The sequence below is a fragment of the Chionomys nivalis genome, chromosome 4 (assembly GCF_950005125.1).
Source record: "Chionomys nivalis chromosome 4, mChiNiv1.1, whole genome shotgun sequence".
Classification (NCBI taxonomy): domain Eukaryota; kingdom Metazoa; phylum Chordata; class Mammalia; order Rodentia; family Cricetidae; genus Chionomys; species Chionomys nivalis.
In genome coordinates, this window is record NC_080089.1 from 41,036,735 (window position 1) to 41,052,027 (window position 15,293).

Here is a 15,293-nt window from a genome sequence, read left to right on the forward strand (position 1 = left end):
AGACAATCCCTGGCCACTGCTAACTTTTTAGCCCTTCCTGACTGTGTTAGTCAGGGTTTCTATTGCTATAATAAAACACTATGACCAAGGCGACTTACAAAAGGAAGGGTTTGTTTGGGGCTCACAGTTCCGGAGAAATGAGTCTATCACTTATCAAGCTGGGGAGCATGGCAGCAGGAAGGTACGTGATGGGGCAGCAGCTGAGATCCCATGTCTTGATTCACAAACAGAAAGCAGAGAGAGCTAGCTCAAAATGGCTTGAGTATTTTGAGACTTTAAAACCCACCCCAAGTGACATATATCCTCCAGTAAGGCCACACTTCCTAAGCCTACCCAAATAGCCACCATCTGGGGACCAAATAGACAAATGCCTGCCACTAAATGGGGTCATCTCATTCAAACTACTACACCAACCAATGCCATAGCTCAGAGGCCAATTGGCTATCAGTAGAACTTAAATTTGAGGAAGTTTCCTAAAAGCTTGGTCTTGTAAACCATAGGAGATATGGTTCTATTTTAGAAAAGTTACCAAAGCTTTGGGGTGTCTTAACCAGGCCCTGAACTAGGAGTTAAAGGTCATGAGCTCATCATTTATTTTCTTAAGCTTCTCAGTACATTTACGAACAACCAATCAACTCTGTCTGTTTCCACTAAAGTGTTAAATGCAGTATGTACTTATTCCTCTAAAGCCTTTCCTATAGGCACTTTATAGAATTCTATAGGGGATCTTTAAAAAACAACTAAGAGTGTGTATGTGTCTGTGTGTGTGCGTGCGTGTGTCAGGGGCCAATTCGTGAGGGTTGATTCTCTCCTTCCGCCACTTAGACCCTAGGTAAAGAACTCAGGCTGCCATGCCTGGTGGCCATCACCTTTATCCATGAGCGATCTCACAGGCCATCCTCCGTAGGTGACCTCTAATTGTTCTGCTGTTGCCTATCATGAACTTCCAGCGTCCCTCTTACTTGGAAAAAGGGTGTGGATGACTTTCAGGTTCGATCACATCAGAGAAGCCACAGTACAGGGAGGAACAGTTCTGAAGGTGCTGACTTCTGGATTCTGTTTCAGTGTGAAACTCTTCATCAGTGTGGATCAGAGCAGTGGGGATTGACTAGGACAAGCCAAGGTCCTCGCCGTCCTGCATCAGATGCTGGAAGCCAGAGACACAGAGCAGGGCAGGAAGGAAAGACAAAAGTGAGGAAGGGACAAGTTGGAGCTTGGGGTTTCGTTGGATACATTCTTAATCTTCCCCTGAAAGCCTCAACTTAAAATTTATTTAAAAACCCTTTTTTTATTTGTGTGTGTAAGGTGCCCACAGATGCCCTGGAGCTGAAGTTATAGGCAGTTGTAAGGTGCCTGACTTGGGTGGTGGGAACTGCACTTTTCTGAAAAGACAGCAAGCTCTCTCAATCTGAGTTATCTCTCTGGCATTACTAGCCTCAATCTTGAGGTGAGACTTCTTTTCTTTAGACGTCCAGGCCCTTCACTGTTGTAGGGTCACACATGGAGCGAACCCAGAATTTGGAGAAGCTGAACAGGATGAGACAGGAACTGCAGGCGTTGTGGGGCCAGACAAGTGAGGAGGCAATGGCAGCCAAGTGAGGTGCTTTCTAAATAGCTTCATCTTCTTCCCAAGATCTAAAGAGGGCCTCTGCCACACTTCTACCTTCTAAGTCCCGCAGCATACCATGCCAAATCTGAAACGAGTCAGGAAAGCCACTGTGGGAGCCACAGCTGTGGCCCAGATGAGGAAGCAATGCACACCCACCATACCTCTGGGTGAAAAGAGAAACCCCACTGAAACAGAAATCCCAAGTCAAGAACAAAAATGCGTGAGCCATAGCAGGTCCTCTGAGAGGACTTTATTGCATCAAATGTTTATATTTATAAAAGCAAAAAGAGATTAAATCAGGGATCAGAACCTCCATTTTAAGCACCAGAGGGAAATGAGCAATTGAAAAGTAAAATAATTGGGAGGGGAGGGGATAGTTATAGTTCCTTAACTCATTATAGTACTGATTGGTGTTTTATTTTGTTTCTGGTTTTTTTCATCAGTCTGAGAGGGATGCTTTTGGAGGTGTTTACCCATGATGCACTGTGCAAGTTGGATGCTTCACGCAATCACTTTGCACAGTGCGCGCCCATGCTGAGTGTCAGCGAACACGCTTGAAACACCGTGGTTCAGCTTCAAGCTATAAAGCCTTATAAACCATGTTAATAGGGGAATGTTCAAACAAGTTCGTGGCAAAAAAATTATAAGTTAAACAAAGCAAACAAATTTCTTGAAATATAGTGCATCAAATCTGAAGAAAATAGCTGACAACTTAAAAGGGCTTCTGTCACTAAAATGACTGGATTTGCTCTGTGCTTTCAGGCCACAGTGAGGTGAGCAGCGTTGCACCCTACAGGCTCCTTGGCATGATCTTTTACCTCACCAGGGACCAAGCAGAGCCACGTGACTGTGGACCGAAACTTCTGGATCACTAGACCACTACACATCACATCCCAGAATGAAAGAGAATGCGCCTCACCTTAGTCCCAGCCATGGAACCAAATGAACTTTGAACCACAAGGGAAGGGAAAGAAAGAAACGGGAGGCAAGGGTCACAGAGTGAAATCTTGTCAAGATACAAAAACTGCCCAATGACAACAGAATCTTCCCACAGCTTCCAGGCACACTGTTGGGGAGGTGAAGATGTCCTAGGAAGAACAATAAATGCAGTAACAAGGAAAGACGAATGTTGTCAAGTTGCCATTAACCAAAATTCAACATTTTTCCTTATAAGACATTAAGGAAGTGAAAGGACAGCTAAGGCTACACAGAGAAACCCTGTCTCAGAAAACATGGAGGAAGGAAGGGAGGGAGGGAGGGAGGGAGGGAGGGAGGGAGGGAGGGAAGGAAGGAAGGAAGGAAGGAAGGAAGGAAGGAAGGAAGGAAGGAAGGAAGGAAACTACAGCAAAACGAAATAAAAACACAAGTCCACACAACAATCTGTTCCCAGATGTCCAGGGTAGCTTTATTCAAAGTATCTCCACACTGGAAATAACCCAAATATCCATCAACAAATATACAGATCAGCCAACGGTAGTACAGTATTCAGTATAATGCTGTAATAGGAACACTACTCATCAATAAAAAGAAATGAACTATTGATAAATACAACAGTACACATGTCAAAACATGTTAAGCTAAAAAAAAAAAAAGCTCAGCACATAAGTATGTCTCATCTGATTGAATTTAAGTGAAATTCTAGAACGGGCAAAATTAATCCCCAGGGACAGAGAAGATCAGTGGTTACCCAAGGTTGGGGGGAACTGCAGAGAGAGACAATGCGTGCCCTGGTTAAGGACACGTTCTGCTTAATGGGGGGGCAGGGGAGGGTGACATTGGTATTTAAATGTTAAGGCTGAACTGTACAATTAGGACAGGCGCATGTAACTTTAGGAAAGCAAGCAGCATACAGACAAGAGCCACCAGCACAGTGCCCCCTTCGGGGCTGGATCTGTGCTAAATTTCTATCGGTTTCTTTAGCAGCATGTTAGGGGGTCGACTTTTCATCAAATGAACGGCTGAGTCAAATTACAATATCAAAAGAAATAGACATAAGTAATGGAGATTAACAGAAGCCTATGAGATAAGCTGGCTCAGAGGGCACAGAGAGCTCCAAGTCAAAAGATTAACTTCTGATACCTTCCACTGTTCAGTGGTGATGTCTGAGGGATGGGTACCCAAACCCAAGTCTGACCAAGTGACTGAATCAAAATGTTAAGACTTGGTGGCTGGAGAGATGGCTCAGAGGAATAGAGCACTGGCTGCTCTTCCAGAGGTCCTGAGTTCAATTCCCAGCAACCACATGGTGGCTCACAACCATCTGTAATAAGATCTGGTGTCCTCTTCTGTACTGCAGGATACATGAAGGAAGAAATCTATATACATAATAAATAAAAATCTTTTTTAAAAAAATGTTAAGACTTTTACCAGGTTTAAGAAAATCTCATTATAAAAAAGACAAATGGTTGCATGTTCAGAAGAATTTGACAGGCTCAACTTAGGAGTTAAAGAAACCAGAATATAACTTTTTTTTTTAAAGTCTATTGCACTTAGAATTAATAAAAATCTTCAACTTTAGAGATTTAGGAAGAAAACATTTTTGCCAGGCTGGGAATGAAGCTGAGAGCTTCATACAAGCTAAGCACACACTCTACCATTAGGCTACATCCTGTCCCCTGAACAATTATCTTCACAAAGCAAATTATCTATTAAACTTTTTGTTCTGATACCAAACCCTGCCCTGGTGGTCAAGCCCACTAACCCTGAATCATGCACTTCTTGTCCTTGAGAAGTGTATTCTGTTTGGGGAGGGAGGGGAGTGGGGACTGGCTTCTATCTTGTTTCTAAATTTTACTGTAGACTGGCTTGTAACATGCTTTGAAAAAGGATGCTGTAACAACAAAAATACTAGTTATTTTACCTCATTAAAGATAATTCACAGTGAGCAACGTCTGGTTTTCAATTTTACTTCTATATTCCTATAACTCAGCTCGATGTTCTTCACACTCCAGTGGGAAGGGGAAGGTAGCCTCCTCTACCATACTCCCAATGAGGACCCAGCAGAAGAACTATCATCACTGAAGGCAGAAAGAAGCCACTGTTCTCTGTGCTTGACCCTACTTGGGGGCAGTGGCTCATCTTTTATGAGGGGCAAGATTGTAAAGGGCACCCGCTGAGACCCACTCGAGGTGAAGCTGAAGATGACTTCCCAGGTTTGCCTCTGAAATTGTATTTAGCTGATCTTGACTTCATACACTTCCACAATGCAGTTTGACCGTATCCACGCCACTCTTCCTAACCCCAACTTCTCCCAATCTCTCACCCAATTTCATATTCACTTTTTCTTCTTTGTAAGTCAGAGTCCAATTAGAGCTGCCCCTAGCCTCAGAGGTACAGGGCCACCCACTGGCACAAAAGCAACTTAGAGAGTGTACCACTGCAAACAGACTCTCCCTTCCCTAGTAGCCATTAGCTGTCAACAGCTCCCCAGCTAAAGTAGGGACCTTGGGAGCCCCTCCACCCCATCCACGCTGGAATGTTCGCTGGTTGGATGGTGTGCAGACAGTTACAGTGAGATCGTAAGCACGATGGTCTCACATGTCCAGAGTCTCACAGCATTTTCCCTGGACTCGGATTCCTCCTTGATGTTTCCTGAGCCTTGGGGAGAAGGGATGACGGAGATGTTCCATGCTGGGGAGAGGGTTGGCCCTTTCTTGATGTAGTATCAAACAGTGTATCTTGAGGATCCCTTCGCTAAGAGTTGGGCGTGGGATTCATACAACATCCCAATCATTCCTTATCTTAGTGATGCTTATGTATTCAGAATAGGGGTCCTGGTTATATCTCCAGGAAAAAGGAAGTCTAGCTCCTTACCCAGAGACTCTTTGTTTCCATTTCTACTCCCTTAGAGCACTTGATAATGTCAAACAGCTGAATGAGCAAGGGTTTGCCGAGTGAGAGATCCTTGTAGTACCTCTCACGTCCAGCAGTCTGACCCTGGGTATCTGGGGAGCGCTCAGCTTTTACAACCCACATCACCTCTGTCTTCAGAGTGACACTAATTTAAACAAAGGATGTTTTGTGCTATAACATTTAAGTGGTTAATAGCAGTCATGATCAACTTTTATTGCTTTTGCATAAACAGCCAATAGAATAGGTTTACACCAATATAATTATCTTCCAGCACCCACCTTTCATGGGGCTGTCTAAGGATTTTTTTGCAGAGACAGTAGGAAGAGGGGGAAGAAATGGAGGATGAGGTTTCAAAACGTATCTTAGGTAGACTTAAGTATTTGGCAATTATTCCCTTCATTTCAAAAGTCAGCTTCGTAACTTGGAAATACATAAAAGCACAGTGCATCCACCTTATTAAAAAGAGATGTGCCACCTGGGTGCCCCAAGTTGATACCGAGCATTATCCGGATTCGTGTCTGTAGGCTTAGTAAACAGTAGTTTTAAATGACACGCATCATAATCTCATATCTGGATTGAATCATGGAAGAGCTGACATTTAAACAATTACCACTATTTATTCATTATTCAAATCTGATAATGCCCCAGGGAGTAAGGCGCCTATGTATAAGAAGATAATATAATCTTACTAACCAGCCATTAAATCAATCATATACATAGCCACTCGTGTATCAGACAGTTCGGGCTGATGTTCCTATGTGAACAACGTCCTGCAAGTCCCCCACCGCCACTGCAGAGGCAGCCGCTCCTGGGACAGGAGCCATCTTCACGTTAGTATTTCTCGGCTAGTCTCAGTATTGTTAAGCACAGCGGATTTTTCCCTTAATGAATATGAGTGGATTAAGGCAAAAGGACACAGACTAGCTTCTTCCATAGATTATCTTCTACCTTATTTAAAGTTGCTGTTGGGGCTGCACAGGCTGCGGATCTGCTGGCCTGCAAAGACACAAACTGTCCCTGGGCCAATGCCTGACACATTAGCCACGAGCTTACAATCTTGGTGCTCCCAGCATCTTCCCTCAGTTTATTGTCAGGACTGCTCCTCAGCATGACACGCAATGCTGAGGTCAAATAACACCACTTATTTGCTATGTATCTTGGCTGTGTGTAGATTATTTCCTTATTTAAAATACTTAATAACTGGGCAATAATCTACTTAGTCTTTGCAAATTCTGCATTGCACAGTTTTTCGCTTTTACAGCCGTTTTCTGCAAGGCTGTTGAATTCTCCTTCTGCCATCTTCCTCACATAACTATGTGGTCCTTTCCCTTCAAAGGAGGAAGGATGCTTAAAAGAGCCCCCAATTCTATCCCACAGTGTGAAATACTGTCCGTAGTTATAGTCAAAATACATGTGGTGGTCTGTGTGATGAGCTGACCCATTAATAAACGGCCTTAAGACCTGGGGGACACGAAAATCACCGTCATGAATAGAAATTGTCCAGACATTAACCAAGACATATAACCCTAGGTAGACCACCTTGTGCAGTGGGAAGACAAAGGGGTATATATGGTAAGGCAGACTCTGGAGGAAGCCATCCACAGGGTGAAAAGCATGACTTGCAAATGGAGTGGGGATCTTCCAAACATGATGAGGTTTATGTATATGCTGAGGAGGAAAAGGATACGGTTAGAGCCATATGCCAACATAGCTTCCACTCCTGGTACAGATACGGCCTAACTGGAATTCACTTCCTCTTTACTCCCAGGGTTAGAACTGTACAACAGGCCCTCCAGATCCACGAAGGAAACCGTAAATAAACTGCATAGAGCCCCTATGATGACGACCAGGAGAGCTTCTTGGGTATTTAATACAAGCAAGAGGAAGCCCTACAGTCTAGAGTACAGACTTTATAATACTGAAATGTGTGCTATCTTCCCCCTTCTCTGCCCTTTAAATGACTCTACCTTGTAGACCAGTCTATGGTGCAGGCCCCTGTGGATCCAGTAGATCAGCATGTCTGTGAAAAACAGGAACGATACCACACTAGCAACGAGATGAATCCAGCCTAAAAGACACCACACAGAACAAGAGTCCAAGTTGGTCTCCACGATTAGTGTTCCCTTCCCACATGGCCACATAAATGCAAAAGGAGATCCTAAATTCAAACACAATCAACACATTAAAAGGTCATCTCCCTTCACTACCTGGAACCACTTCTATCCCAACTTCCCCTCACCTAACAACTTGAAATGTTTTACCTTGCATTTTTTAATTCTAATTAAAATTTAACTGCGATACAAAACCATAAAAATTGCCCAGACAGTATTTCTTTTCTTTTTTATGACTTAACTTTATTATTTTGCTTATCTGTTTCTCAAGACAGAATTTCTCTGTGTAGCCCTGGCTGACCTGTAATTCACTCTGTAGACCCCAGGCTGGCCTCAGACTCACAGAGATCCACCTGCCTCTGCCTTCCAAGTGCTGGGATTAAAGGTGTGCGCCACCACCGCCCAGCTATTAACTTGACTATTTTTAACGATGTGTATGTAATATGTGCATGTACGTATGAAGGTTCTGGTTCTCGTGTGACTGGAATTGCTAGCAGTCGTGAGCCCCTTGATGTGGATGCTGGGAACTGAACTTAGGGCCTCTTAATTGGAGTCGTCTTTCTAGTACAAGTATTAACTAAGCTACAAAGATGCCCCTGATAGAGGACAGCCCCACTGCTTTCCTTCACCTTAGTCCTTTTAAATCCTATAGCTGTGTGCTGCCTCCTTCCCTGGAGCTCAGTTTCCCACGAAAGATGCCCCTGATAGAGGACAGCCCCACTGCTTTCCTTCACCTTAGTCCTTTTAAATCCTATAGCTGTGTGCTGCCTCCTTCCCTGGAGCTCAGTTTCCCACGAAATACCGTCACTCCAGAAACTCACCCCACAATGAGTCCTTTTCTAAGATTTCCAGCCTCATCCTCCTGGGATTTTGCTCCAAGCAGGCCGATGCACTCAACGTCCTCCGGTGCCTGCAGTATCTTACCTCTGACTCGGGCTAACACTGGCCCAGCATGGCCAGAATGCCCTCTCCCTGATTTTGCCCACTCCCTCATTCACTGTCAAAGCCCCTTCTAATTAACCACCTCCTACTCTGAGAGCACGGCTCCGGTATCAGCAAGCCAGGCTTCAAGCCTCAGAGCCACCATCTACTAGCTGAGCACATGGGCAGGTTCTCATTTGGTCCCCAATATGCTGCTTCTAAAAGCAGCCTGACAACGAGACCCACTCTGCAGAGCTGCTGGAGAAAAGCAGTGGGTGGACACGGGGCAGAGCCGCAAGCTGCAGCTGGCGCCTGTCAATCTCAATGCACGCTGCTCTGCCCTCCTGTGTTCTACATGTCTTGAACACGTCTTGAAGGAACTTCAGAACTACACAGAGACCACATCACTGCAAGACTACCTTTAAAAGAAGGAAGTCTCAAGCTCTAAATGTAGGGATCTATTTCTAAACTCTGAACAGAGACACAATGGATTACTATAATTAATATGCTCTATGACAATATTTACAGATATGAAACCGTGACCACGGTTACTAAACCATCAGAATGCGAACTGCATACAAGGCATTGTGTTTCTGCAATGAAATCAAAGAAGCAGGCAGGCCCAGATGAGAGGGAGGACAAGAGGGAGGACACACGGACAAACAGCAGGACAGCTGACTGTGACTTTCAGTTACGTCTCACGTTCTACTGGAATTACTTTTCCAGCAGTTTGAAGTAGCAGTCTTAGGAAATACACGGAAGGGTCCCTGATCAGTTTTCCCATAGGCACGAAGTCATCGAAAACTGACTTTAAAAATGACAGTGGAGTTAAAGTCCACGTGTGTGGCTAGACGTAAGTGGAAGGGAGCAGAACAGTCGAAACAATGGGGCAGCTGGAGAAAGAGGCATGTTTGGAGACTTAAAGAAAGAAAACGTAAGACAATCATGGAGGCGCACTTGGTGATTTTAAAGCCAGTCTGGGCTACCCAGCAAAACTCTGTCAAGAAAGAAGAGAAGGAAAAAGAGAGGGGAGAAGAAGGGAAGAGAGGAAAGGGGAGAAGGGAGGAAGCAGGCAGGCGGCTAAAGAGATGGTTTACCAGGAAAGTGCTTGTCTCACAGGCCTGGGGGCCTGAGTTTGATTCTTAGGAACCACATTAAAAAATGCTAACTGTGGTGATGTGAATTTGGAATCCCACACTGGTGAGGTAGGAACACTGGTGCTGGCTGGCCAGCCAGTTTGGACCAACTGGCAAACGCCAGGCCAATGAGAGAACCTGTCTAGACTTGGCCAGGTGGCACCTGGGAAACAGAGGCGACAGATGGATCCCTGTGTGGTTTTGCTCTATTTATGTAAGTTCCAGGCCATTCAGGGTTATCTATTAAAGCCCTGTCTCAAAAAAACAAAACAAAGCAAAAAAACCAAAAACAAACCCTCCCAGTATCTGCTCACCACTTGGGAAGTCTCCTACGTCATCATAGAGTTTGCTGTAACCTCTCAGCTCCAGGAGGAACAGTGAAATTGTGGGGATACTAATCCAGGGCAAAGACTTGACCGTGAACATGATCTCTCGATAGACTTGATTCTGAAGATGAAAGTTCCAATTATTTAAAAGTCACAAAATCTGTTCAGCAAAACTGTCATAAAGTTGATTTTTAAATATTTTCTGTCTGTACTAGGACTCTGGCTCATATCAGGCAAGAACTATATTTCTACCCCTTAATTTTCTCTCTTTTCCTCAGATTCTATTTCATATTTTATTTTTAAATGTGTGTGTGTAAATACGTGTAAATGTCTACACAGACCAGAAGGCCCCAGAGAACTGAGATTTTAGGCAGCTGTGAGCTGTCAACATGGGTGCTGGGTACCAAACTTGGGTCCTCTGCAGAAAAAAAAATAAACACGCACTCTCAACTGTTGGGCCCCACTCTCCAGGCCCACTAAATTCTCTTTTATACTAAGAAGCCAACTTCCAAACTTTTCCTGTGAAGACTTTAACACACAGGAAAGCATAAGAGAAGCATTCCTTTATACCAACCAAAGGCAGCAACTACCTTCATTTCTGAATTCTTTTCTCGTCTTCACCAAGTTTATATGCTGAGTATAGTCTATACGGAGTAAAGCCTATGGAGTAATCTTTAAGTGAACTTCCCTCACCAGCTCCTTTCAGTCCAGGGACCACCCGACCAATGACAGTGGCGGTCACAGAAAATTGTTCCAAGCTGATTACGAACAAGTCTCAACCGCTGACCTTGAATCCCCAGCTCAGCCGCCGAAAAAACACACATAGCAAAAATCCCTTTCAGCTTGCAAAGGCAAGAGAGTAAAATATTTACATAAGCACAATAACTACATACATATATTTATTCACCAATATCAGCAAACTAATTCTCATCTATGTACACGGGGAAGTAAGATTTGCAGGCTGGCGGAAAACCAGATCCACTTATTATTTAGACTATCAGAAGGAAAGAGGTGATTAACCCTTATAAAAACACCCAACCCATTCAGGGGGCTGTTTTCAAAAACTTCACTTCCATATAATCAGTTTAATTAGCTGAAAAATTCACAATACATTGTATCATTGAGGTAACAGAAACTCGAAAATCTCTTACCTTTAAAAACTGTGGATGCTTCATTAATGAATGATCATAGACAAAATAATAGCTCAGGGTTGCACAGAAGAAGTAGAGGATATAAGCACCCAGGTTTGTGACAATCAGCAGACTAATGGTTTGCCGGACGATGTTGTCCTCGGGCCACGAGGCTGGGTACACGTATGGGGTAAAGAAGTAGTGATCGGCGACACCGAGAACCAGGTCCATGGCAGTCCCTGCGCGACAAGCGTGTGGCACTTTACTCCTCGCACCTCCACAAGGGTTCAGAAAGCTGTAGGGAGTTTCTGGACTAACAACAATCTTACGTAGCATAGACGTGGCCACCAGCCTCCCCTGGAGCCATCTTTGGCAGCAGAAGAGAATATATATACATATATCATTCCTAGTCTGACCTCTTCATGTCATATAACGCTGAAATTACACATTAATCACATGTAAGATTGGGATGGAGCAACATAGTGCAAGATACCTTTGATAGGGTTTCTTCTCCCTTGCCTATAGCCCTAAGGTTTGGCTTGCAACTATTAACGTAAATAATGCCTTTAACAATTTTCCCATAAGGGTTCACAACATAGCCACTCATGACGGCTTACTACTCTCAGGCACTCTCGTCTAATAACCTTCAAGTAGTTTCCCAATCATGTCTCCAGAGCAACAGAATCAATGTGTAGCACATCCTCGAGGGTAGCCTCCCCAGAGTTATTCCTGGTCTTTTTAGTGTTAGGAAACCCTTCGTTTGGGCCGGGGAGATGGCTTAGTCAGCCGAGTGCCTGCCTTGGAAACATGAGGACTGAGTTTGGAGCCCTAGAACCCAGGTGAAGAGCAGGGCAAGGTAGCTTGTGTCTAAATAATCCCACTGATGGTAAGGTGGGAGGGAGACACAGGAGGACCCTGGAACTTTCTGGTCGGCTAGCTCAGCCTACCTAGGAGAGTCTCAGGCCAATGAGAGACCCTATCTCAAACACAGGGTAGAAGGCACCCAGGGACAGCAACTGAAGTTATCCTGCTGTAAACATTCTTTCTAACATGAAACCAAGGAGGAGAATGTGCTAAAGAGTTGTCTACGCAGAAGGTACGTTCCCAAGTATCTTTCTTTAGACTTCCAGATATTTTCCACAGTCCCGTTTTCTTCATTTCTAGGTTCTTCCCTCTTAATACTGCTGCTAACATGCACCAGTCTATTAACGTGCATTAACACTTGTGCGTGTATGCTGTCTGGTTTCATGATCAATGAAGCTACTAGTGACACGTGTCTCCTTTTTTATTGTCAAGCCTATGTCATCAAATATGGCTAGTCTTTCATTTTTCTCTCCTAGGCAATATTTTGGTCGTCACTTCTGGTTAAAATTCAACAGTTTGTCTTGGCAGTTCAAAAGTCATGAGTGGCGTTAGTTCCCACACCGTCTCTTTCAGTAGGATGCGTCAGAAACATATCACACACCAGTAGCACCCTCAATACCATCCTGGGCAGTATGACAGCAGCTTCCTTCTTGCTGCCACCCAGCAGGCTGTCTTCAGCTACTTCTGACACTTTCCCAAGGAAGTAAATCAAAAGTTAACAAAACAACAAAAAGCCAAACATTGCCGGAAGGCACAGGCAGGAGGAGTACCTGGAATGCTGCCCACGAAACAAGAGGTGCACGTCAGTCACTTGGAGTCAGGACCTGTCATCAGATGAGTCTGAGCACTGAACCTACGACAGAAAGAAGACAGCTGTTTGGTTCCCAGGGCTTGTAGGCTCTGAGATGGAGACTTTGTGTAACCGGGGCAGGCTGCTCAGCTGCTCTCCACAGGTATGGAACCACTTTGTGTGTCCTAGTAACAATGGAGGATGGTACCTGTCTCTCCAGAATCCCTGGGGTGGGGTGGATTCAACTACATAGGAAAGAGAAGACATCTTGGTGCATACTTAATCCATATCTACCTTGAGTGATACTGAGCACAGCTTCATCCATTTGTAATAAGTTACACTTTGTCTGTGAATGGTCTTGATTTTATCCTTTGCTCGCTTTCCCCTGGGACGTTTCAGTGTCTCTGAAAATCTCTTCTACCTCCCCTCCTCTTCCTCCAGCTCCATTACTCAGGCCACCCTCCCTCCACAGCCTTCCAAGTAGCCTAGCCCAGAAGTTTGCAGCACCACGCCCAGCTAGGATCTGATTTATTAAGAGGCTTAGCCCTTTGCTTATGGGATGAATCACAAATGTTTTCTCTCACTTTATCATGAAAAAAAAATAATTTATATTAAGGGTTAGATGTTTGGATCTCCATCATATATGCTACTGATCATTCAAAAAAAAACAAAAACAATTTAACTGGTACCAAGTGTTATATACAGTAATAAACACCCACACATTCATATAATTTTGTATGTAATTTTAAGAACTAAACCCCTTAAAGTCAGAGGCTCTGTGGACTCTCAGTTATTGCTGCTTGAAACTGAAGTTTACATGAAATCTTATACTGCCTTGAAGAAGAAGCATGTTCCCCCCTTTAGAACATGGTTATCAATTAAATAGGTATGGGCTGTAATTCAGTGATATTCCTTCAGCCTAGTATGTCCAAAGTCCTGGTTCTTCCCCAGGAATCAGTTAATATGTAAATAAACACACTATTGTACTTTGACAACTTAAAACTAGTATATTTTTCTTAACTAAAAGAAAAAGCACAGAAACAATAGTTAGCATTTATATATTCCTCAAAAAGCCTACAATTATTAATTCACCACCCCACTCCACCCCCCCACCCCAGCCCCAGGGTCTTAGCTATGTAGCCTGGAACTTCAATTCTCCTGCTTCAGCCTCCTGAGCTCCCGAATTCCTCGTACCACAACTCCTCTGACTTTGACACATTTGGAGGCGTAATGGAGAGGTCCTCTCATCTAATTCTCACCAGTCTATAAGGTATATACTTGTATAAGTGTAACATACAGGACAGTGAAGGCAGGGATAACGTAAATAACTTTGTTTTGTAAGGAGTCGTCGATGTGATATGAAGCCCACTGCTTGCTTCTTCTCCATCACTACCTCTCTAGAGTCACACAGACAGATAAGGAATTGTGAGTTCTCCACACTAACTATATTACATAATGCATGCCCCAAAAATCCAAGTTAAAGATCAGGGGTCACAAGGCTGTTATCAGCAAACACTTTAACCAAACAACTGAGGGTGCCACAAACTCAGCTAACCCACAAAGTTTTGACCCCAACCACTTTCCAGACTGGTAACTTCTCCAATGGGGCCATGTTTTCAATGGGACCACCTTCGAGTTTACTCGGCAATAAAGCAGGGAGGCCAGGTTACGCGACTTTTCTTAATGATGCTCAAGTAAGCATGCCGCCTTCTTGCAGTCTTCAAAAAAGGCAGGGAGAGCTGGCCCACTACCCTCATTAGGTCGCAGTAACTGTCAGATCAGACGCAGGTCGCAAAGCAACGCACCAGCGTTTCCCATCTCTGCCTGGATGTGGGATCCACAACAGGTAACTTCCAGCACGGGTGGCGACCCAGCTCTCCCGGGTTGGTGTCCTTCCCTGCCCCTCAATAGCCCTGTCCACATCGCAGGCCCCTCGGCCCAAGGTGTCCACCCGGCCACCACCCCATGCCACCTGCGCCTCTAGCGGGGACGGTCACACCTGTGCGGAAGATGCTGTCCCAGCATCCGGCAACTGGGGATCCCTTGCGATAGTTCGCAGGTCCTTCCACTCGTGGGTATCCAGCTGCCCGCACACCGAACCTACCTGCCGGGCCAGAGCCGCTCAGTATGCCGCCGCTACACCGCCAGCGGGGGCTGGAGCTGGAGCGTGCGAGACACCGCCCGCCCAGCAGAGCCCCGCCCACGTGCAGGCAGTCCGCCAATCAGCGGCCGGCGCCATAAGCTGATGTGACGGCGAATCGCGCGACCTAGAGCGGCGCGGCCTCCGTGGTCACATGGCAGCAGCTCGCGAGCCCCGCCCCCCGGTCGATTCACGTCTGAGCTTAACCCGACGCTGTGGGCCGCACGTCTGCGTGAGCATGGTCACCTGCCCACTTTCTTCCCGCCCTGCAACTGTTCGGGATTCGTGCAGACGACCCGGGATCAGTGTAAAATGGCATTCAGCCTGAAGGAAAATCAATGACGTTTCCTTTGAAGTTAATAGCGGAGGCATTTGCCAATGCTTGTGGCTTAAACATTAATAAATTTTTTTCAC

At 45.0% G+C, this 15,293-nt stretch overlaps 1 protein-coding gene across 2 annotated transcripts; it reads right to left on the reverse strand.

Annotated features, from left to right (window-relative positions):
• Positions 1-2,977: 2,977 nt before the first annotated feature.
• Sc5d (sterol-C5-desaturase) lies at positions 2,978-14,936 on the reverse strand. Of its 2 annotated transcripts, none has more exons than XM_057767813.1 (6): positions 14,844-14,936; positions 12,720-12,802; positions 11,107-11,324; positions 9,944-10,076; positions 7,429-7,529; positions 2,978-7,129 (listed from the first exon to the last, which is right to left on the reverse strand). In XM_057767813.1, the coding sequence occupies exons 3-6, from the start codon at positions 11,314-11,316 to the stop codon at positions 6,674-6,676; spliced, it is 900 nt and encodes a 299-aa protein (XP_057623796.1). In that variant the 5' UTR covers positions 11,317-11,324; positions 12,720-12,802; positions 14,844-14,936; the 3' UTR covers positions 2,978-6,673. The 2 variants fall into 2 exon arrangements, with proteins under 2 accessions (XP_057623796.1, XP_057623795.1); XM_057767812.1 differs by having other exon boundaries at positions 14,739-14,883.
• Between the last annotated feature and the right edge of the window lie 357 nt (positions 14,937-15,293).

What these genes read in the sequence shown, in the direction of transcription:
- Sc5d (XM_057767813.1), bottom strand. Translation starts at nt 11,316, where the DNA reads ATGGACCTGGTTCTCGGTGTCGCCGATCACTACTTCTTTACCCCATAC. An exon ending in AGCATCCACAGTTTTTAAAG is followed by an intron (nt 10,077 to 11,106) that starts GTAAGAGATTTT and finishes TTTCATCTTCAG; the next exon opens with AATCAAGTCTATCGAGAGAT. An exon ending in ACCATAGACTGGTCTACAAG is followed by an intron (nt 7,130 to 7,428) that starts GTAGAGTCATTT and finishes TTTCCTCCTCAG; the next exon opens with CATATACATAAACCTCATCA.